The sequence below is a fragment of the Corapipo altera genome, unplaced genomic scaffold (genome assembly GCF_003945725.1).
Source record: "Corapipo altera isolate COAL_440 unplaced genomic scaffold, ASM394572v1 74, whole genome shotgun sequence".
Taxonomy (NCBI): Eukaryota; Metazoa; Chordata; class Aves; order Passeriformes; family Pipridae; genus Corapipo; species Corapipo altera.
Window position 1 is genome coordinate 3,039,115 of NW_020884934.1, and position 19,112 is coordinate 3,058,226.

General features: G+C 49.1%; 1 protein-coding gene across 9 annotated transcripts in view; it reads left to right on the forward strand.

Moving 5' to 3' along the window:
• Positions 1–19,112, forward strand: part of TIAM1 (T cell lymphoma invasion and metastasis 1) — a 164,342-nt gene that overhangs the window by 92,801 nt on the left and 52,429 nt on the right. For all 9 annotated transcript variants that reach the window (XM_027660024.1, XM_027660023.1, XM_027660031.1 and 6 more), the window contains 5 exons: positions 7,403–7,850; positions 9,841–10,013; positions 13,517–13,741; positions 15,080–15,265; positions 17,840–17,986. In XM_027660024.1, the coding sequence (XP_027515825.1) occupies positions 7,403–7,850; positions 9,841–10,013; positions 13,517–13,741; positions 15,080–15,265; positions 17,840–17,986 (1,179 nt within the window). The remainder of the gene's footprint in view (positions 1–7,402; positions 7,851–9,840; positions 10,014–13,516; positions 13,742–15,079; positions 15,266–17,839; positions 17,987–19,112) is intronic.

The following is a 19,112-nucleotide window of genomic DNA, read 5'->3' on the forward strand; positions in this document are numbered from 1 at the left end:
GCCCTGTTAAACCCAAATACCTCTGCCTCCAGCCACCAGCCACAGGGCTCCCAGGGGAAGGAAGGGCTGGGAATGGGCTGGGGGAAGGGGAAACCACATGCTCTTGTGGCAGCCTGAGCTTGCACCAGTGTGAACTCCTTGTGAATCCTCAAGGGTGCTGGTGTGGTGGGTGTGAATGACCAGCCCCATTTAAAGTCTAGACCAAATAGCCTGGCTGACTGGAAGTGGATTCAGAGTGAGCCTGGAGGAAGGTCTTCCCTGCTCTGTCACTGGGCTGCCCTTCCCACATGGAGGAGATTAGATCAGGTATTTCCTCTTCAAGGTATTTTAAAGCAAATAGTCACTCCCTTCAGAGCACACAACTCTGCCCCAATATTTTCAGGGAAAGGAGCATGTGAAAATTGGTGTTTTGGTCTTCACTGGCAAATATTTTGATACTCCCTCAAAGATCTTAATTTGTTTTTCTTCCTTTGCTCTTGGTCGGAAGCCAAGGGAAAGCAAGTCACCACTCCTGATATTTGATCTAGCTCCATTCAGGCATGGGTTGTTTTTAAACAGTAATACTTTGTCATTTATACATATGAAGTGCTTGTGCCATTGGCAATAATTGTATTCTCAGTAAAGTTATATACGCTGCATGTTTTCCGTTTCAAGTATTTTGCTCTCAGAAATCACAGACAGGTTGTCCCAGCTGCTTGTTTGCTGCGCTGTGCTTACTCTAGATGGATGCAGTTTGCAGGAGTGATCCTTTCCAGTGAAGTGCTCCATCGAAATGTTTCTTCCCAGGGAGCTTCAGCATGTGATCCTGTGACTAGTTATCATCCCAGATGACAGGCTCCCTTAAATTGGGTGGTTGTTCAGGTGAACTCCTCCCAGATACATTTTGATTTCAAGCTGCTGTTCTAGTAGCCCCTTTCCCATATCTGCCCTCTCTGTTGCATTTCTCAGGAAGATTTGCCTCTTCTTGGCTTCAGTGAACAAAAATAACCTAACCCTGTTAGAGCTTGATTCTCCTTCATGGAATTATCTACTTTGGATCTCCACCTTGGAGAGAAAGGTGAAGCTGTCACATGCATTTCCTTGCAGCTTTGTGGGGGACAGTTTCATTTTCAACCCTTTCTACCTCACGACTCCAGGGCTGTACTTTCCTGACTGCTGCAAGAGTCCCTGTGGGTCTATAATTTGCTTTTTAGGGCATCTAAGTCAGGTAAGAAAACCAGGCTCCTTGGAGGGGAATGGATACTCCCATATTTGAGTATCTTCTGGGTGCCTGGCACCTTGTCTGTCCTTCCGTGGTGCCAAATTACTCTGTACAGCACTCACCAAGACAAGTTCACGAAGGAATCCTGGAACCAAATCCAGTGAAATCCATGCCTTAAGATTTTCCCAGCAATTATTGCAGAAACCTGTGACTGTGATTCATCCTTTTGTAACAAGACTGAAGCTCATTACTAGGAGAAGTATCCAGAGGTCTAGGCTAGGACCTTTTCTGTAGGGAGCAAACTTGGTTTCAGAGAACCATGACCCAAACCTGCTTGCTTATTAAACCCCTCTAAAGAGCTGTTGCCCAGTGCAGTGAGTGCACAGAAGTAGGAACCAAAGCTGCTTGTCCATATCAGTATCCCATCTCTTTGAATTCCCAAACAAACCCACTATCTCAGCCTGGTGTCCACATACAAATTGGAGTTGGCTTGTAGCTGTACCTCACTCGACTTGGGAGTCCTCCTGGAAGGTGTAAACAAGGCCTGACCAATCCAACAGCAAACTGAGCTGTGGAGCTGCTTTTGTGTTTCTCCACCACAGCTTTAAAACTGACTCAGGTTTCAATTCAACCCGTTTCTCCCACTCAGGTTTCAATTGCATTTTATGATTTATTTTTGCTTCTTGTTATGTTTTGCATCTTTTCAAGACAGATCAATCTCCTCATGTGTTACCAGGTGCTCATGTGACTGTGGAGAAAGGATTTAATTTGGATTTTCAGCAAGCCATTCCTTGACCAGCAAATGATGGTGGAGTCAGTACTGAAAAGAAAGGAAAAACACTTATCAGGCCAATCTTTTTGTACATGGGAGCTTCAAAGGGACACAGTCACATAAAAGCATGCAAACCATCAGGCTGCTCACCCTTTTGAAATGTATCCTGTGGTTCTTGCCTAAGGAGCAGCCAGACAGGTTGTGTGCAATCTCAGGCTCTTGCTGAGCCGTGAGCACCTGATTGCTCTGTTACTAAACAGGACGGGGAACAAAGGATGTGCATTCTCTCAGAGGGACCCCCTTCCAAGGAAAAAACCCACTCAGTCATACTTTTAATCTAATGATTAATTTAGAAAGAAGCATTAACCACATAAGGAGCTGTTTATATTAGGGAAGTAAAATTTTTTCCCTGCTAAATCAGCCCCCAAGTGGCCATGAATCACTGCTGTCAGTGGGGCAGGAGGTGATTCACCAAGGCATTTCAGTAGTGTCTGTAGCAGGGCTGCTGGTGCGAAGTTTGGGAAGTGAACTGTTGTATTGCAAGTGCTCTGTGTCCAGTCATGAGCCAGAGAGTTTGGCAAGGCTTATCCCCTCCAGTGGTCTCTTGCTAGCAGAGGCCAGCACCAAATATGTTCAACAAGAGGACAAAGACACTTGGAACATGCCCCAAAACTTTTCTCCTGGTTTTTGCTAGCTGAAAGTAGGCGTTTTTTCTAAAGCAAAAGGTTTTCCCCCCCCGTATATCTTCTAAATCTAGCAAAAAATATTTAACAAATGTTATGTAGCAGTTGGACTTGATGATCCTGATGGGTCCCTTCCAACTCAGCATATTTTATGGTTCTATACAGTGTATGAGTGTCACATGAGTATGCAAAAGGTACAACACCAAGTACATTAGCCTGATGTAGCTTGCATTATAGCTTCATTGCCTACTGGCTTGTTTTGCCTGAAACCCAGTGTTTATGTGGAGAAAACACCTATATTTAAGTGGGTTGCTAATTCTTCCACTAGCATTTTACCCAGTTGGTTCATCAGTTGAATTGTTCTGTGCAGTTTGATGGGGCTGTGATAACTCGTTCCAGTTCATTTCACTCGGATGCTCCGGGGGCTGTGGTAGCTGCCCTGGCACGTGGCCTGATTGCTGGGCCTCACTGTGCCCTTGTTGGTAACAATGGCACCATTCAGATTCTCCCTGGCATCAGTCATTCCACCTTTCCCTTCATCCCTGTCTGCTGAGCCTGCTTTCATAAACCCTGGGCACCTACATCCGATACGGTGGCACTGCCAGGGTAAGGAGTGGTGCTGCTCTATCTCCTTCAGCAGCATAGGGGATCCCAGATCCTGGTGGGAGCTGTGCTTCCCGATCTCCCCATCACATCACAGTCCCAGAGCCTGGTTAGTTCCCTCCTCCAGCCAGTGGTCTTGACGTGCCTCTCTCCCTGCCCTCCACAGAGCAATCTTCAGTCGGAGCAACAAAGCCCTGTTTATTCTGTCTGTTTTCCCCATGGACTGAGACCTGCTGTGTCTGCAAAATGCCAAGACCTGCTGTTCCCACGGCTTCCCCCATCTCTGTGTCTTGGAGGAAGTGTGCTTTCTTTTCTTTGCTGCATGCTTTCTGCTTGGTGTGACCGATGGAATGATCTCCACCTCCCCCCTTGCTTTGCCCTCTTGTCCTCCCAGGGCCGACACTGAGGAAACACCAGCGGGAAGGACAAGCAGGGCAGCACAGGTTTTAGTTCCAACCTGGAATGATCTCTCTGGACAAAAAGACTCCTCTGTGTGGAGACAGCTGCTTGCCAGCCTGACAGTACAAAACAAGATCCCTGTCAAGGTGCAAAATATCAGGGGCAGTGTCCTCGCTGGGGTTTTAAACCAGTGGAATGAAGCAGAGCTCCTCGATGGCAGCAGTGCCAGTGCTGGTCATTTGTTATAATGTGGGTACAATGCCCCAAACCATGGGTGTCAGGAATGTGCATTCTGCTCTCTTCAGCTGTCTCCCAGCTCCTGTGATGTGCCTGGCACATGCCATCATGCTGGAGAGCCGCAGGGACACTGGACAGGGGTCAGAGGGGTGAGCAGTGAAGGCTGAGCCGTGGCTGTAGTTCAGCCTCAGCAGTCTTTGCCTAGAAACTCCTTCTGCAGAGCAGTGAAAAGCCTGTTAGGTTAGCAAGCCCTTGTGGTGCATCCCATCCTGGACCTGGAATAAGTCTTCCTTGGAGGAGAGAGGTGTTGCTGTTGCCCGTGGGGCTCTTTGAGAACCTGAGCAGGAAACGTGAGTAATTTTTAAATACCTCTCATCTAGGTCACACAATCTGGGCTTTGCTTCCAGGCAGTGGCCTGTGGTGGCATTGTCAGCAGGTACTTGGAAGTTGGACATCAAAGCTCTTGTGTCCACCCTGTGCTGGCACTGCTGAGGCATCTCAAGTGCTGTGTCCACTTTGAGGACCATCAGGACAAGAAGGACATTGAGGGGCTGGAGCATGTGCAGGGAAGGGAATGGAGCTGGGGAAGGGGTTGGAGCACCAGGAGCAGCTGAGGGAGCTGGGGGGGCTCAGCCTGGAGAAAAGGGGGGACCTTCTGGCTCTGCAACTCCCTGACAGGAGGGGGGAGCTGGGGGGGGGAGGGTGGGTCGGGCTCTACTCCCAGGGAAAAGGGACAGGAGGAGAGGAAATGGCCTCAGGCTGTGCCAGGGGAGACTCAGGTTGGACATCAGGAGGAATTTCTTCTTGGAAAGGGTGGTCAGGCCTTGGAAGTGGCTGCCCAGGGAGGTGGTGGAGTCCCCATCCCTGGAGATGTCCAAGGAAGGACTGGACGTGGCATTCAGTGCTCTGGGCTGGGGGACAAGGTGGGGATGGGGCACAGGGGGAACTCGATTGATCTCAGAGGCCTTTTTCCCACCCAAATTAGATGATTCTGTGATTCCTCAGCCACCTCACCAGCCCAGAGCCATCCTGCCAATGGTGGGAGCTGGGATGCTTAACTTCCAGCATCCTTGTTTGCCAGTGTGTGGGAGTGGTTCTGTGCCCCCAGCGCTGTGTTCGTCAAACCCTGCTACGGTTTGCTCTTGGCTTGGGACTGTTACCCCCTCAAATCCCTGTGGAAGCACAACACTGAACCTCTGTGCTTTCTGCTGAACTGTCTGTTCTCAGTGTAGCACTGCGAGGCTGGGGCAGAGCTTTTCCTACCCTGGGATGAGAAGGAGCTGACGCTGCAGCAGGAGCTCGGCAGCCAGAGAACTGTGCAGTGAACACTCTTAACCCCTCTGACCCCAGGCCCGACCTCGTGCCACACACACTTCCGAAGGCACTGAGCTCCCTCAGTGCTGCGCCTCATAACTCACGAGCCCGAACAATATTGGCTCCAAACTATGGGGTTTGAACTGTTCTGACCTTTGTGTGCTCAGACCGTCCTCCTACCGCAGGCCTTGAATGAGTTGTCCCGAAGTCTTTGATACGGGATATTTAGGAGTGGAAGAGGGAGTGCAGGGAGCAGAGGGAGATTGGGAGCAGGGCTGCAGCATGACACTGAAAGATCTTTTGACCCATCATTGTGGTAAAGATTATCAAGATTATCAAGATGTTTGCAAAATGTGCTACAGTTAAAGCTCATGAGCAAATATAGCAGTCGCTCTGAGTCTTCCATCCTTGAGTTTTTTTATAAATAGTGAACTGTTATGGCCATATATTAGTTACAGCGTGTAATCCCCCTTTGTGGACAGGGAAACTGAGGCAACTAATGCAGTGTCTCACCAAGGTTACATGAGAAGGCTGTGGCACACTGGGAGCCTGCATTGCAGAACTGGGCCTTCAGTTTTTAGAAGAATACTCTGTCTGCTAAAAAGCACCAAGAAAGTTTCATGCATGCATGATCACAAATTGTATCTCCCTCAGGTCGGTCATCTGTTTTAGTAGCTCTTTGTTTTCTTAAATCAACTAATTTTAATTAAAGCATGAGATATGCTTCCTAAAAGTTACTTCAGCTGAGATTGTAGAATTAACTCTTTACTTTTTGTATGGCATAGAATCACAGAATGGTTTGGGGTGGAAGGGACCTTAAAACTCGTCTCATTCCAACCCCTTGCCATGGGCAGGGACACCTTCCACTAGACCAGGCTGCTTGGACTTGGATAGCTGTGCTCACTGAGCAGGGAAGGAAGTGCTTATTCTTCCAGCTGGACTCCAAGTCTCCCTTGAGAGGTGGCTCTTAGGAAGAACGGCCTCATCCATTACAAATTAATGCCTTAAAAGTTGGTCAACCTCTCCTCTCTGCTAAGGTTTCCTCATCCAGCTCTTGCTCCATGAGAGGGTGGTTTCAAACAGAGCTGGTGGAGGGTTTATTTGTTTCCACAGGGCTGTTCTTGGATACAGAGAAAACTGGTGCTTGAACCAACATCTGGAAGCTTGTTTTCTCTCAAAATAAATACTTCATTCTGCTACCTCTTCTCAGAGACTCCTCTTTTTTAACTTATAAATCAAGCACCAGCTTGCAGAAGAGATAGAGGCTGAAATCTCTGTTGTTTTGGCCTTATTTCTCACCTCTTTGCATCTTCTTCCCTGGCTCTGTCTTCTCCTGAGTACCTGACATGTTTCTTTCCACTTACAGGGCCTGGCCTTTATTTGTTCTCCTTCAAAAGTTGCCACAAATGTCTGTAGATACTGAGATGCTGGTGGTGATCCCCCTTGGGGCTGTAGCCTTGTAGCAGGGGTCAGACTGAGTCACTGAGCCTTCAAAACCCCAATTCAGTTGTGTTTTTTCCTGTCTTGCTCAAACTGACTGTATTCTTTCTCTTCTGATCCTTAAACTGCATGTTCTTGGGGACCAGGAAGGCTCGGGTCTGTCACCAGGGGGTTTGGCAGGGGATATCACATGGCCCACTGTTAGGGTTTGCGATGTACAAGTGATGCAAAACAGAAATAATCTCTAAATACATTAAGATATCAGGATAAAAAAAAAAAAGTGCCTTTTTAGTTACATAACTTGCAAAGGGCAGTCCTGGGATGTCTAAAATGTGTCTTCAGCTGTAGGTGTGAGTGCACAATATCAATGTTTTCTTCTCAAAATGCGTAGGCTGGTCGCTGCTTTTCTCGACACTGCCAGTTTTTGCTGCCATATGTTCTTCTTTTGCAAAACCTTTAGCACTGTTAACTTGGCTTGATGTAAACAGATGATGCTGCATCTTATGTTCCAAATTGCTAAGGCTGCAGAGGCACCACCTGGAATTGTGCATGTGTGACTGGTCTGTCCTAAACTGGGAGCTCTGCCTACCCCACCTTTTCTTCCAGTGGTTCGTCTCCAGAAGGAGAAGAGATGAGGGATTTCCAGTGCCAGACGGAACGGGGGTGTGAAGAGCTGTGGTGCCACCTCAGTCTGGGGTTCAGTTGGTGTCTCCAGAAGGGGTTTGTCTCACCCTGTGTCTCTCCTGCAAACAGGACGTCAACGCCGGCGAGGGGAGCGAGTTCACCGACAGCGGCATCGAGGGAGCGGCCACCGACACCGACCTGCTGTCCCGGCGCTCCAATGCCACCACCTCCAGCTACTCCCCGACAGCCAGCCGGGCCTTCATCGGCAGCGACAGCGGGAGCAGCTCCACGGGCGATGGGCTCCGCCAGGGCGTGTACGAGAACTTCCGCCGGGAGCTGGAGATGAGCACGGCCAACAGCGGGGAGCTGGAGGAGGCCGGCTCTGCCCTCAGCGACGAGCAGAGCAGTGGCACCCTCAGCTCCCCTGGCCAGTCTGACATCCTGCTCACGGCCGCCCAGGGCACCGTGAGGAAAGCGGGAGCCCTGGCCGTGAAGAACTTCCTGGTGCACAAGAAGAACAAGAAAGTGGAGTCGGCCACGCGCAGGAAGTGGAAGCACTACTGGGTTTCCCTGAAAGGTACAGGGAAGGCGTCCTGTGGGTTGGGAATCTCTACCGATGGTGAAACCAATGGCCTTACAAAACCTGCAGTGAGCTTCAGGGGAGTTAACATAAAGTCTGAGGAATGGTCCCGCTGCCTTGCAGAGGAGGTTGTGTTTGATGGCTGGATGTGGTGGATGTGCTCCCACCTGTGCCGTGTGTGCAGCCCGAGGCACGTGGCTGTGCTGCACAGCACTGGAGTTCATGCCCTGCTGGCACCACCCAGGGTGGTTTCCCTGAGTATTTCCTTTAGGAGGTGTGTCCATGGCTTGCTGACAAACTAAATGTCCGTGTGTAGCTGTGGGCATGTGATGGTGGGAGTTTGTTGGTGATGCCAGTGTCCTGTGTTCAGACAGGGGCTCTGCCCTGGTGTGCATTCCTCTTGCACCTCTTGGGCTTCACAGAATAGACAAAAAGCCATGGTTTGGTCACTGAGGCTGGAGTGTGGCTTGGTGGACGTTTGCTCTGGCTGTGCCACCCATCCTGAGCATCCCTCCTCAGCTGCCTGGGACACAGACCCTTTTCTCCCAGAACTTCTCCAGTTCCTGCAAGGCACGTACTCATAAATGCACAGAGGTGTTAATGGAGCAGTTGGAGCTCAGGAGCTGACCTCCTGGTGTGACCTCTAATTAATCTTCATGTGGTTCATCAGCAGGAAACCAGTTTGGGGACTGGCCTCGCTCTCTTCCACCACGACTGGAGACAGGGGAGGCAGAGCCGTGTTTCCTGCTGTTGGTGGGATCACCCAGAAAGCTCAGCATGGTTAAACCCTGTCCTCCCCACACTTAGAGCACTTGTTTGTTTTTAATTTGCAGCGCTATTTTAAAAGCAACAGCAAAGTTAGGAGCCAGCTTTTCCTTGGGGTGGTTAGAGGGATGGGGAAATGGAAGAGGAGAAAGGGAGGTGAGGGGCAGGGGACAGCCCTAATCCCCTGAGAGGGGGGCCCTGTGGCCGGAAGGTCTTGCTGTGAGGAGCAGGCAAACAAAGGGCCATCTGGGAGGAAAAAGGGGAAGGATGAGCAGGGAGTAGATGTTGTTTTGAAGTGCTTTGACTCAAGTGGAGTGTTAGCGCCTTGGATTGCTGTGCCTTAATACCGCCAGTGTTTAACCCAAGCTTTGAAGTGAACAGCTGCCATTGTTTGGCTGCAAATACTTCTTTGAGAGGCTGGGTACCCGGCCATCCCTTTGCACTGAGACGGCTGGTTCCAGTGGCACAGAAAGTGTGTGCCAGCATAAAACCAACTGGAGATAATGTGGGAAGGTTGGAGAGGAGACCCTTTTTTTTCTTCTTTTTTTTTTTGGAATCTCCCAAATTTTAGACTTGCTGTATGCTTTTTTTTCCTTCCCTGTGAGGGTTGTAAAGATTATTTTGGAACACCAAGCAGGTTGGTTGCTGTCCCCAGCTAACATGTGTTCCTCTTTGAGCTTTTGTCTGTCAGTCAGCGAGGACAGCTCATTCCAGCCCATTTTAATTCCAGTTACTGTCTGCATCCAGTAATTAAATTGCTTGATCTTTGCCTTGCAGGGACTGTAGCTGCAGCTGCAGAGGCTGAGGCTGGGCCGTGCCTGGGGGCCTGTCTGCTCCCAGGGCTGGCTCACAGCTGGCTGTCACCCTCAGGGGACACACAGGGTGGCAGTGGATGACCCCCACTTCGGGATTTGTTATGAAGTTTCTCGTCTGGGGCTGTATTTTACTGCCCGTGACTTTCTCAGCTCTGTTTTGGCAATCCTAGGGAGAGCAAAAAGACCTGCTGGGTCAGGGCTTGGTGTCCCCGTGTCATGGAAACCCCACCTTGTGGGGCTGAAAACTGGGCAGTTGCTGGTGCTCTCCACTATGAGGCTGAAAACCTGGACAGGCCCTGGCAAATCCTCCCTGTGCCAGTTTATTTACAGTCCTGAGTCTCAGCGTTGAATAGATGCAGGGTGGCATTTAAACGTCTCACTTGCTAACACAGGATGGTCTCTTGCAGGGTGCACGTTGTTCTTCTATGAGACTGATGGCAGGTCTGGCATTGACCACAACAGCATCCCAAAACACGCTGTCTGGGTGGAGAACAGCATCGTGCAGGCTGTGCCTGAGCACCCCAAGAAGGACTTCGTCTTCTGTCTCAGCAACTCCCTTGGGGATGCTTTCCTCTTCCAGGTGGGTCTGGTTCAAGGGGCTTACAAAGTTGTTCTCTTGTTCTGTCTCTGATGAAGAAGCTTTTCTGTGGTAGGATGTGCCCCCATGTCATCACTCCCCAGAGCAGAAAATAAAATTGCACTGTCCTGCAGGTCCTTGCAGCTCACATAAACAAGGGGCTGCGTTCTCAAACTGGTGCAAAACTAAAAAGCCCTTCTGACCCAAATGGAGTGGTGCTGGCTTACATCTTGAAGACACTGAGTATCTGAGAGTATGCTGAAAAAAAAATCATGTTTTTGCAGACCAACTTCTCTGCCACCTCAGTGGGATTTTTCCTCAGCTCCTAGTGTAGTACTGCCCTGCCACGTGGTTCCTTCCTGGGAAGGGGACATGTATTTTGCCACCTGGAGAGCTTCCTCAAGGTGATGATCTACTGATTTGGAGTCATGGATTCACAGCCCATCCAGTCCCACCCCCTGCCATGGGCAGGGACACCTTTGCTCCAAGCCCTGTCCAACCCGACCTTGGATACTTCCAGGGATGGGGCAGCCATAGCTTCTCTAGGCAACCTGTGCCAGGCCCTCACCACCCTCAGAGGGAAGGATTTCTTCCTAATATCCAGTCTAAACCTACTCTCTGTCAGTTTGAAGACATTCCCCCTTGTCCTATCACTCCAGACCCTTGTAAGAAGTCTCTCTCCATCTTTTCTGAAGATTCTCTTCAGGTCCTGGAAGGCCACAATCAGGTCTGAACAATCCCAACTCTCCCAGCCTTCCCTCCCAGCAGAGCTGCTCCATCCCTCTGATCCTCTTGGTGCCTCCCCTGGACTCTCTCCAGCAGCTCCATGTCCTTGCTGTGCTGTTCCCCAGGGCTGGAGGCAGCTCTGCAGGGGGGTCTCACCTGAGGGGGCAGAGGGGCAGAATTCCCCCCTTCCCTGCTGCCCACGCTGTGGGATCAGCCCAGGATCTTTTCCATGCAGTTTTCTAAGGGAAACCCTTCATTCTCATAGGATTAATGCCAGTGGATGTGAAGTACTGAAAAGGTCACAGTTTGAGGCACGTAGGGCCTTACCCATTAAAAGCCCCGTGTTGTCATGCCACGGGTAGGTTTTCATGTAGGAAAAAAGCAAAAACCAGCCTTTTCAAATGAAAACCAGTCATTTATGTTGCCTTGCAGAAATGTTTCACGATGTATCCCTTCTGCCATGGAAGCCATGCATGGCTAGTGAAGCAGAAGGGAAGGAAGGGATGGGTTGGGGCACAGGGAAGGGGATCAGCTGCAGTGGTGGGAGCAGCGTGAGGGATGTGCTGGCCCTGCTGGCCTCACAGCAGTGGTACTTCCTTCTCATGTCCCACACACCACCCACACACAGCACAGTGCTGTAGTGGCGGGTTTGACCTGCAGAAGACTGTTTCTGTCCTGTGGAGAATGTGTACATAGGGAGAAAAACAGAGTTGCTTTGTGATGCCCACAGATATTGGACATCTTGTAACAAGCCTTCCCACTGCATTGCACCTAGAGACATCACATTCCTCCTACACAACCATGCCTTGCTCAGTCACTTCTGATTGTGCCTACACAGATCCAGTACTTGCAGATGTCACATGAATTTTCCAGGAGCTCAGAGCAACTTGTGATACTGCGTATTTATGTGTCAGGTGTTTGCAGCTTGTTTGTGTGGTCCTTTCCGTTGGGAAGGGCAGTGATTCCTCTTGCCTGCTGATCTGCCAGAAGAGTCTTCAGCTCCTAAAATCCACTCCAGATTCTTTTTTTCCCCTCCCTCCCCAGGAAACCAAAAAGAAAACTGAATCTACTGGTATACAGATAATATTTTGAAATTCATTAAGCTAAAAAATACGAGCCCTTGCTGTTAGAATTTTACTAGGAATTAATAAAACCATCTCACTGTACATCCAGTGCTGCTCTCTTCTCTGCTGGGGATGATGTTTCACCAACTGACTGTAGGCAAGGTGCCTCCCATTCTGCAAATAATTCCTCTATTTCCAGCAGAAATTGCTCATCAAGGAGGGCCCACTGTATTCAGTGATGGGGATAAGACATTGTAAGCCCCTGTCTGTGAATGAGAGTTTGTTAATGGTATTGTCTGGGCAGGGAGCCTGACAAAGTTAAGCAATATCCAGTGCCAACTGAAGACAAGGAAATTGGGAGTAAAAAGTCAGTCATTCCTGTGTAGGCCCTGTGTGCTACTTAGGACTTCTAACCTGAGTTAAGGAAAATGGTGCCATTCTGGGACATTTGTGTCTTACTTGCTTCAGTCCCCAAAAGTTTTGTGAACACCAACCTGAAGTCCAGCCTGTGCATATGTGAATTCCAGAGCAGGCTTCTCTGGGAATCTCTCCTTGGCTTCAGTGAGCCTTGTCCTTTGCTGTTGGTTGTGACCGCAGCGAGGATGACCTTCCTCATCTATGCCAGCAACTGGAGAAGTCATGCTGTGCTCTCTATTAATAGATCAGGTGTCATCAGGAAGTTTAATTAGAACAAGGTGGTTTGGCACCTTGATACTTTTCCATCCAGGAGCCAAATACCAGTGTGATTATTGCTACAGGCTGACACGCGGAGAGAATCCTCTGCAACCCCGAGTTTGTTTTACAACCTACTGTACAAAGGAATGGAGTTTAGTAAGAAACCTAAAAGGATTGACTTTTTATTTGGAAACTCTGGAAAAGGAATGCTGAATATTCTTGAAATATTCTTCTTTCTGTGTCAAAAGCCTTTAATCAGAATAGTCCTCTTCCAGAAATATGTACTGGTGTCCCTCGTATCTCATGGAATGGTTTGGATTGGAAGGGACCTTAGAAATCATCCAGTCCCACCCCCTGCCATGGGCAGGGACACCTTCCACTAGACCAGGTTGCTCCAAGCCCTGTCCAACCTGACCTTGGACACTTCCAGAGAGGGGAAGTGTTCCCTTTTCCCAAGCTGTCACATACATGCTTGGAAGGGACAGTAGCAGAGCTGTAAAAATTAGGATGAGCCTGCTCTTAATGATAACAGGGTTGTCCTCAGAGGGCTTTGGGACTTTCAGAAGTTGAAAGCTCTATGCACCATATTAAAGCTGCTCATAGTTATCATGGTCACATTTTATGCCATTGATTTGTTACTAACTGTTGCATGCCACAAAAGCTCTCCATTCCTGGGAAGAACACAGAGGCTGGTGCATTCACTGCATTAAGGAACTTGGAGTTTAGAAAACATCATTAAATGCTGAGCTACAAATTATGGCAGCATGGCATTCAACAAGGAAGGTGATTCCTGAGACCTCACTGGGAAGCTGCAAGGCACAGATATAGGTGTAATTCCAAGTGCTGAGGGCCTGGTGCCGAGTTAAAAATGGCCTCCTTAAGGATGAGGGGGCGTTTATTACTGCCACAGAAATAAGTGGATTTAAGGCTTTGAATCTTGAGATCAAAGGGAGAGGAAACTCCTTGGAATTGCATTTGTTAATCTCTGATCGATTTTAAAGAGGATCCTGACTTCTTTTCCCCCTGTTTTGCTCTCCTCAGACCTGCAGCCAGACGGAGCTGGAGAACTGGATCACGGCGATCCACTCGGCCTGCGCGACCGCGGTGGCGCGGCAGCACCACAAGGAGGACACCGTGAAGCTCCTCAAGACTGAGATAAAAAAGCTGGAGCAGAAGATCGACATGGACGAGAAGATGAAGAAAATGGGTGAAATGCAGCTGTCCTCTGTCACAGACTCCAAGAAGAAGAAGACCATCCTGGATCAAGTAATCTCTCTTGCTCACGTGGAATTAAGTCCCCAGCAAGTGTTTAAGGCCTCCCTGGGATCAGTGGTAGCTCTGTCCTGCCCTGCTGTGCCTGAAGCAGGTGGGGTGTGTTGGCAGGAGAGATGGGCTGGCTGCCTTAGTTGCACCATTTCTCCAAGCATTGTGCACTGAGGTACAGCATGGGCTGTCTTCTCCTGGCCTCCACCCACAGGATGTGGAGAGCAGGCGGAGAGTGAAGGTCATGGCAGCAGAATTCCTTAGGGAACAGCTGCTCACAAATGTTGCTGCTGTTGTTTAAGGTGTGCCAGAGGCTGGTTCCTTGGCTGGCACATGGGGTGAAGAAGCCATCCCTGGTCACAAGGGCCTGTCTTGACCTCGTGGCTGCAGCCCTGCCTTACCCTTGGGCCCTGCTCCTTCTGACTTCCAAGTGGACAACGTAGCTGGATTTCAGGAGCAGGGAGCCTCGAGCAGATGTCTCTCCTGCTGCTGCAGCAGCACCTTATTTTAGGAAACTAAACATATGGCTCCTGCCTCACTCATCTGTAGCTCTTTTACCAGAGCTGCCAAATGTGCCTGTAATGCAAAGCATGGGAAGTGGCCAGGGCTAAGCTGAAGAGATTTTGTACCCCCTGGAAGCCCGTGAGAAGGGGGATGGAGGGGGAAAAGGGGGGAAGATGCTCGTCTCTGTTGAAAGGGCTCCACTCAAAGGCTGTCAGTCACAGCCTCTCTGTGTAACTGAGTTTTTCTGGGTGCTTTGAAACTGTTTCCTATCAGCTGTTTGAATTATTTAGATAAATCCTTCCATGGGCTGATTGTAGTGCTCTTCCACTGATCAGATTAATTATCCCCAGTGCTTGGCACTCTGTTGGTGCTCACAGCAATGCTGCTGCTGCTGATTTGGGATGCTCTGTGTATGGAGTTTGGTGGGGTTTGGTCTTCTTGTTTCTCAGATGCTCTTGATGCACGAAAGAAGCCTCTTAAGGGACTGCTGAAAAGAGAATCCTGGAATACAAGGAAAATTAAAAATGAAATTTTAATCCTATTAATTAGCATTGTATCAAAGGAGCAGTTGTCCCAGGAGAAGGCTTCTACCATGAATGTAGAAAGAGTTGTTTTCCATCTAATGAAAACTCTTATTATTTGTATCCTTTGAGGCGTTGGGAGAGTGGGGTGATGTGGGAAAAATGAGGAATCAGGGTTTCTTGGGTGAGACCAGCATTGGTGAAAAAAGGTGTACTGGAAAGAGCATAATTTTTTTCAAGGCATTCACCACCCTCTTCTCCCTCCTCTCCCCTTCTCTTTTCACACTCATCGCTCCTCGATCTTCCCCTTGCACAGATCTTCGTTTGGGAGCAGAATCTGGAGCAGTTCCAGATGGACCTGTTCCGGTACCGCTGTTACCTGGCGAGTCTCCAGGGAGGGGAGCTCCCCAACCCCAAAAGGCTTCTGGCTTTTGCCAGCCGGCCCACCAAGGTTGCCATGGGCCGCCTTGGGATCTTCTCAGTCTCGTCCTTCCATGCACTGGTGAGTGTGGACAGAGGGCAGGGCTCACCTCTGCCACCCTACACGGCGCGGAGGTCACGTCGACCAGCAGCAGTGAGGGGTGAGCCCTCACCTCAGGGTGCAGGATATTCTGCTCCCTGAAAGGGGTCTGTGTTCCTGGATGTCAGTTAAAAGTAGATGCTTGCAGGCCATGGCCTTGTGGAAGTGGAACAACCATGTTTCTCCTACGGTTGGGATTCTGGATGTCCAGACCTGCGCTATAAACAGATTTTCCGGTTAATGTCCATGTACATGGGCTTGATCCAAAAGTCCCATGAAATCAATGGGAGCCCTTCTTAGGCCCTCAGCATGTGTTGGCTTAGACCTTCTTGGGCATGGCTCACTTTGTGCCATATGGCTGAGACTACTGACCAATTAGTCTAATATCCGGTCTCTGCTGATCAACACCTGATGGTCCACAAAGGAGGGGGAATGTCGTTCCCTCCTGCTCACAGTGTGGCAAATGATGTTTCAAGTGGTTGCTTAAACTTAAATGCTGTAACAACCCAGCTCATGAAAGTACAGGGAAATGCATTGCAAAGTGCTGGGGTTCTAATGAATTTAAATCAAGTTCTTGCAGTTTCGGCTTGGACTCCTGGAGGTTCACAGAAATAGCTGAGCTCCACTGTTGTCTTGTAGCTGTCAGCTGTACCCTTCAATTGAATCCAGAGCTGTAATTCAGGCAGGGGTGTTTTTATTCTCTCCTCTATGAAAAGATTAGCGTCATCATCCTGCTAATTGCTGGTGGATTTATTATATTTTTTAAGTGGCGGGCTGTAATTAGCATTTATGCTTATTTTTTTTACATCTAGCAAAGCACTGAGCGTTAGCCTGAAAAACAGTCTGCCTCTTCATGCTGCTGTCTCTTGAGAGCCAAGGGAAAAAAAATTATGTTTTGAGTATGTTGTGCTGGAAAAGACACGTGTTTTCTTCTCCTCTCAGCAAACTCTTGTGTCCTCCTTTGCCCTCAATAACATGGAGAAATGTAACTCCATGCTCCTCTGCTGCTGTGAGCCCTAACTGAAACTTCAGGAAGGGAATTTGCCCAGAGAAGCTGTGGCTGCCTCATCCCTGGAAGTGTTCAAGGCCAGGTTGGATGGGGCTTGGAGCAATCTGGGATAGTGGAAGGTGTCCCTGCCCATGGCAGGGGGTGAAACTGGATGATCTTTAAGGTCCCTTCCAACCCAAACCAGTCTGTGGTTCTGTGACTCGAGTGGGTGCTGCGTGGTGGTAGCGTGGCATCCCTACCTCTCCTGAGGACTGTACTCCGAGGATGTACCAAGTTATCCCGGGTGCCTGTGCACAGATGTCCCAGGTCCAGCTAGGGAACGTCTCACAAGTCCAGGCTGTGGAAATGGAGACACCTGCAGTAGTGTTTAAGTTCTTTCGCTTGATTTCTCCAAGTTTCCCAAGGAGAACCACCACTCCTCATGCAGTTCCCTGGATACACCAGCCAGCCTTCTGTCCTTCCTGGCTTTGGACGGAGCCTTGGATCTGCTGCACCCAAACAACCAGTTCCTCAGCTCTGTAGCTCGGGGCATTGCTGAGATTTGGGTGTTCCCTCTGGGGCTGCCAAACGTTGACAGTCCCATTGTGCCGGTTTCGGCTGTGGGAACCCAGTCCTAAGGTGTTCCAGGAAGCTACGGCGGAGTTGGCAGGGCGGGTCTGTCTGTCTGGCTGGCTTTGCCTTGCCTCACATTCACACCTGCCATCCCCTACCACTCCCTTTTTGGCATGAGAGGAGCTCCCTCTCCTGAGGCCACCTCCAGGTGGGAAATCTACTTCAACTTGGGCCCAAACACTTCCCCTCTGACTGATGTCACACTGATTCCCACCAGAGTTTCCTCACCACCCCTCAGAGAGTTGGGCTCAGCAAAGGCAAATGTCTTTTTGCTCCAAAGGGGTTGCTACTGGCCATTTTTGAAGCACTCCAGCAGTTAACATGGCTCTGATTGAAAGGGTCATTTTGTCCCTTCCCGTGTTTTGCTCACTCCTTCAGATGTCACTGTCTTTTAAGGAAGTGCAGGTTGTTAAATGCCACGACCTCCTTGCAAGGTTTTATCTGGCCTTGCTGCAGTTATGAGTCAGTTCCAGGATGCCTAGAGTGTTTCCACAGGAAAGAGCAGAGAGGAAGACTGAGTTTTTGGGAAGCAACAGATAAGTTTGGATATCTCAGATTTCACGTGTCCAGCTTTAAACCTTGGCAGGAAAAGAAAAAAGAACAAAAGAAAAAAAAAACACAAATGAAAAACCAACCCCCTTCACTGGTGCTGAGGCTTTGCTCTGTGATGATTAGGCTGCTTTAAAATGTCTCAGATTAAATGCCAAAAAATGGGGTGGGGGTGTACTGTCCATGTCAGTTTTTGATGTTTGACGTTGGGAGATATGAGTTAAACTGCAAGGAGAAGGCAGTGGCCTGGCAGCATCACCACTGTGCCTGGAGTGAATACACTCTTTTGCCATAGGATTTACCTTTTTTTTCTCCAACCAGATTCTACTGTTTGGCAGAGGTAGGATGCTGTAACCTCTGATTTTAAAAGCATGTGGCATTGACAGGTGGCGGCTCGCACAGGGGAGTCGGGAGTGAGGAGAAGGACACAGGCCATGTCCAGATCTGCCAGCAAACGGAGAAGCAGGTTTTCTTCTCTTTGGGGGCTGGATACTACCTCGAAGAAAAAGCAAGGGAGGCCAAGCATTAATCAGGTAAGGGTGGGGAAGCCTGTGATACTGATATTTTCAAGGCTGTTTGTTAGTGTGCAGAATGCAGCTCGCACAGAGTCACTTGCATCAAGCACTTCCACACCCAGCCTTAGCCTTGCCTGGTTAATCTTTCACGGTGCATAGTCATCTCATTCCTCATCCTCTTCAGAAATCGGGACTGTAATTGCAGATCAGTGTAGAGCAGCTCCTGTCAAAGGTTTGGAGTTTGCCCTTTCTTTAGCTGATTTGGTTGTGTTTCTCCTGTTGTTGCATTTCTGCTGCCTCTGCTTTTGCTGGAGGTGCTGTCCCTAATCTCAGGAGCAACAAAGCTTCATGTGTAAAACAGGTGCAACTTTGAAAGGAAAATAATAATGCAGACTTGTTTGGTTATTTTTAATTTAAAAGTACGAGTTTGTACAATACTTTAAATGTAGCTGAGTTGAGTGAAAACTTCCTAAAGTGACAAAAAGCTTTACATTTAGTAGGGACAACCCTTGTTTTGCCTCAGATTTATAAGAAAAGCAAAAGTTGCAATGTTTCCACCCAGTCACTGCCCAGATCTTTCTCTAGAAAACATGTGTGGTAGGAAGGTGCTTCCCTGTTATTCTTCCCAAACATCCCTAATTATAGCTTTCAATTTTTGAGAGCCATACCTCATCTAATTGCAGGAAATGTAGGCTCTGCTCTTCTTTCTTTTCTCTCAGTTTTTGTGGGGAGAGAGGCTCGGGACACACGTTCTGTTCCCCGTGATTTCTTCTGCCGTTTGTTAAGGCAGCAGTGGGTGTTTGTTTTGCTCAGCAGAGGATGGATGCTGCGGAATTGCTGAGCTTGTTTTCAGCCAGACATTAAAAGTTCACCTAATATTTAGTGGCTGAGCAGAAGCTCAGGGTGTTATCTGGAATGCAGCAGATGATTCCCATGAGTGCGTTCCCAATTCCTTGTTCTGATGCTGCAGCATCCCTGTTGCTTTGTATTTACTTGCCCCAAATCAAACACAGCCCCTTGTCCTGAACTAAGATCCTGCCCATGCTGTGTGTGCAAGCCTGTTTCCCCCCCTCTCCCCCCCATCTCACCCTTTTGTTTTTCCTTTCAGGGGGGATAATTGCATTCTTCACGCTGCCTCCCCCGC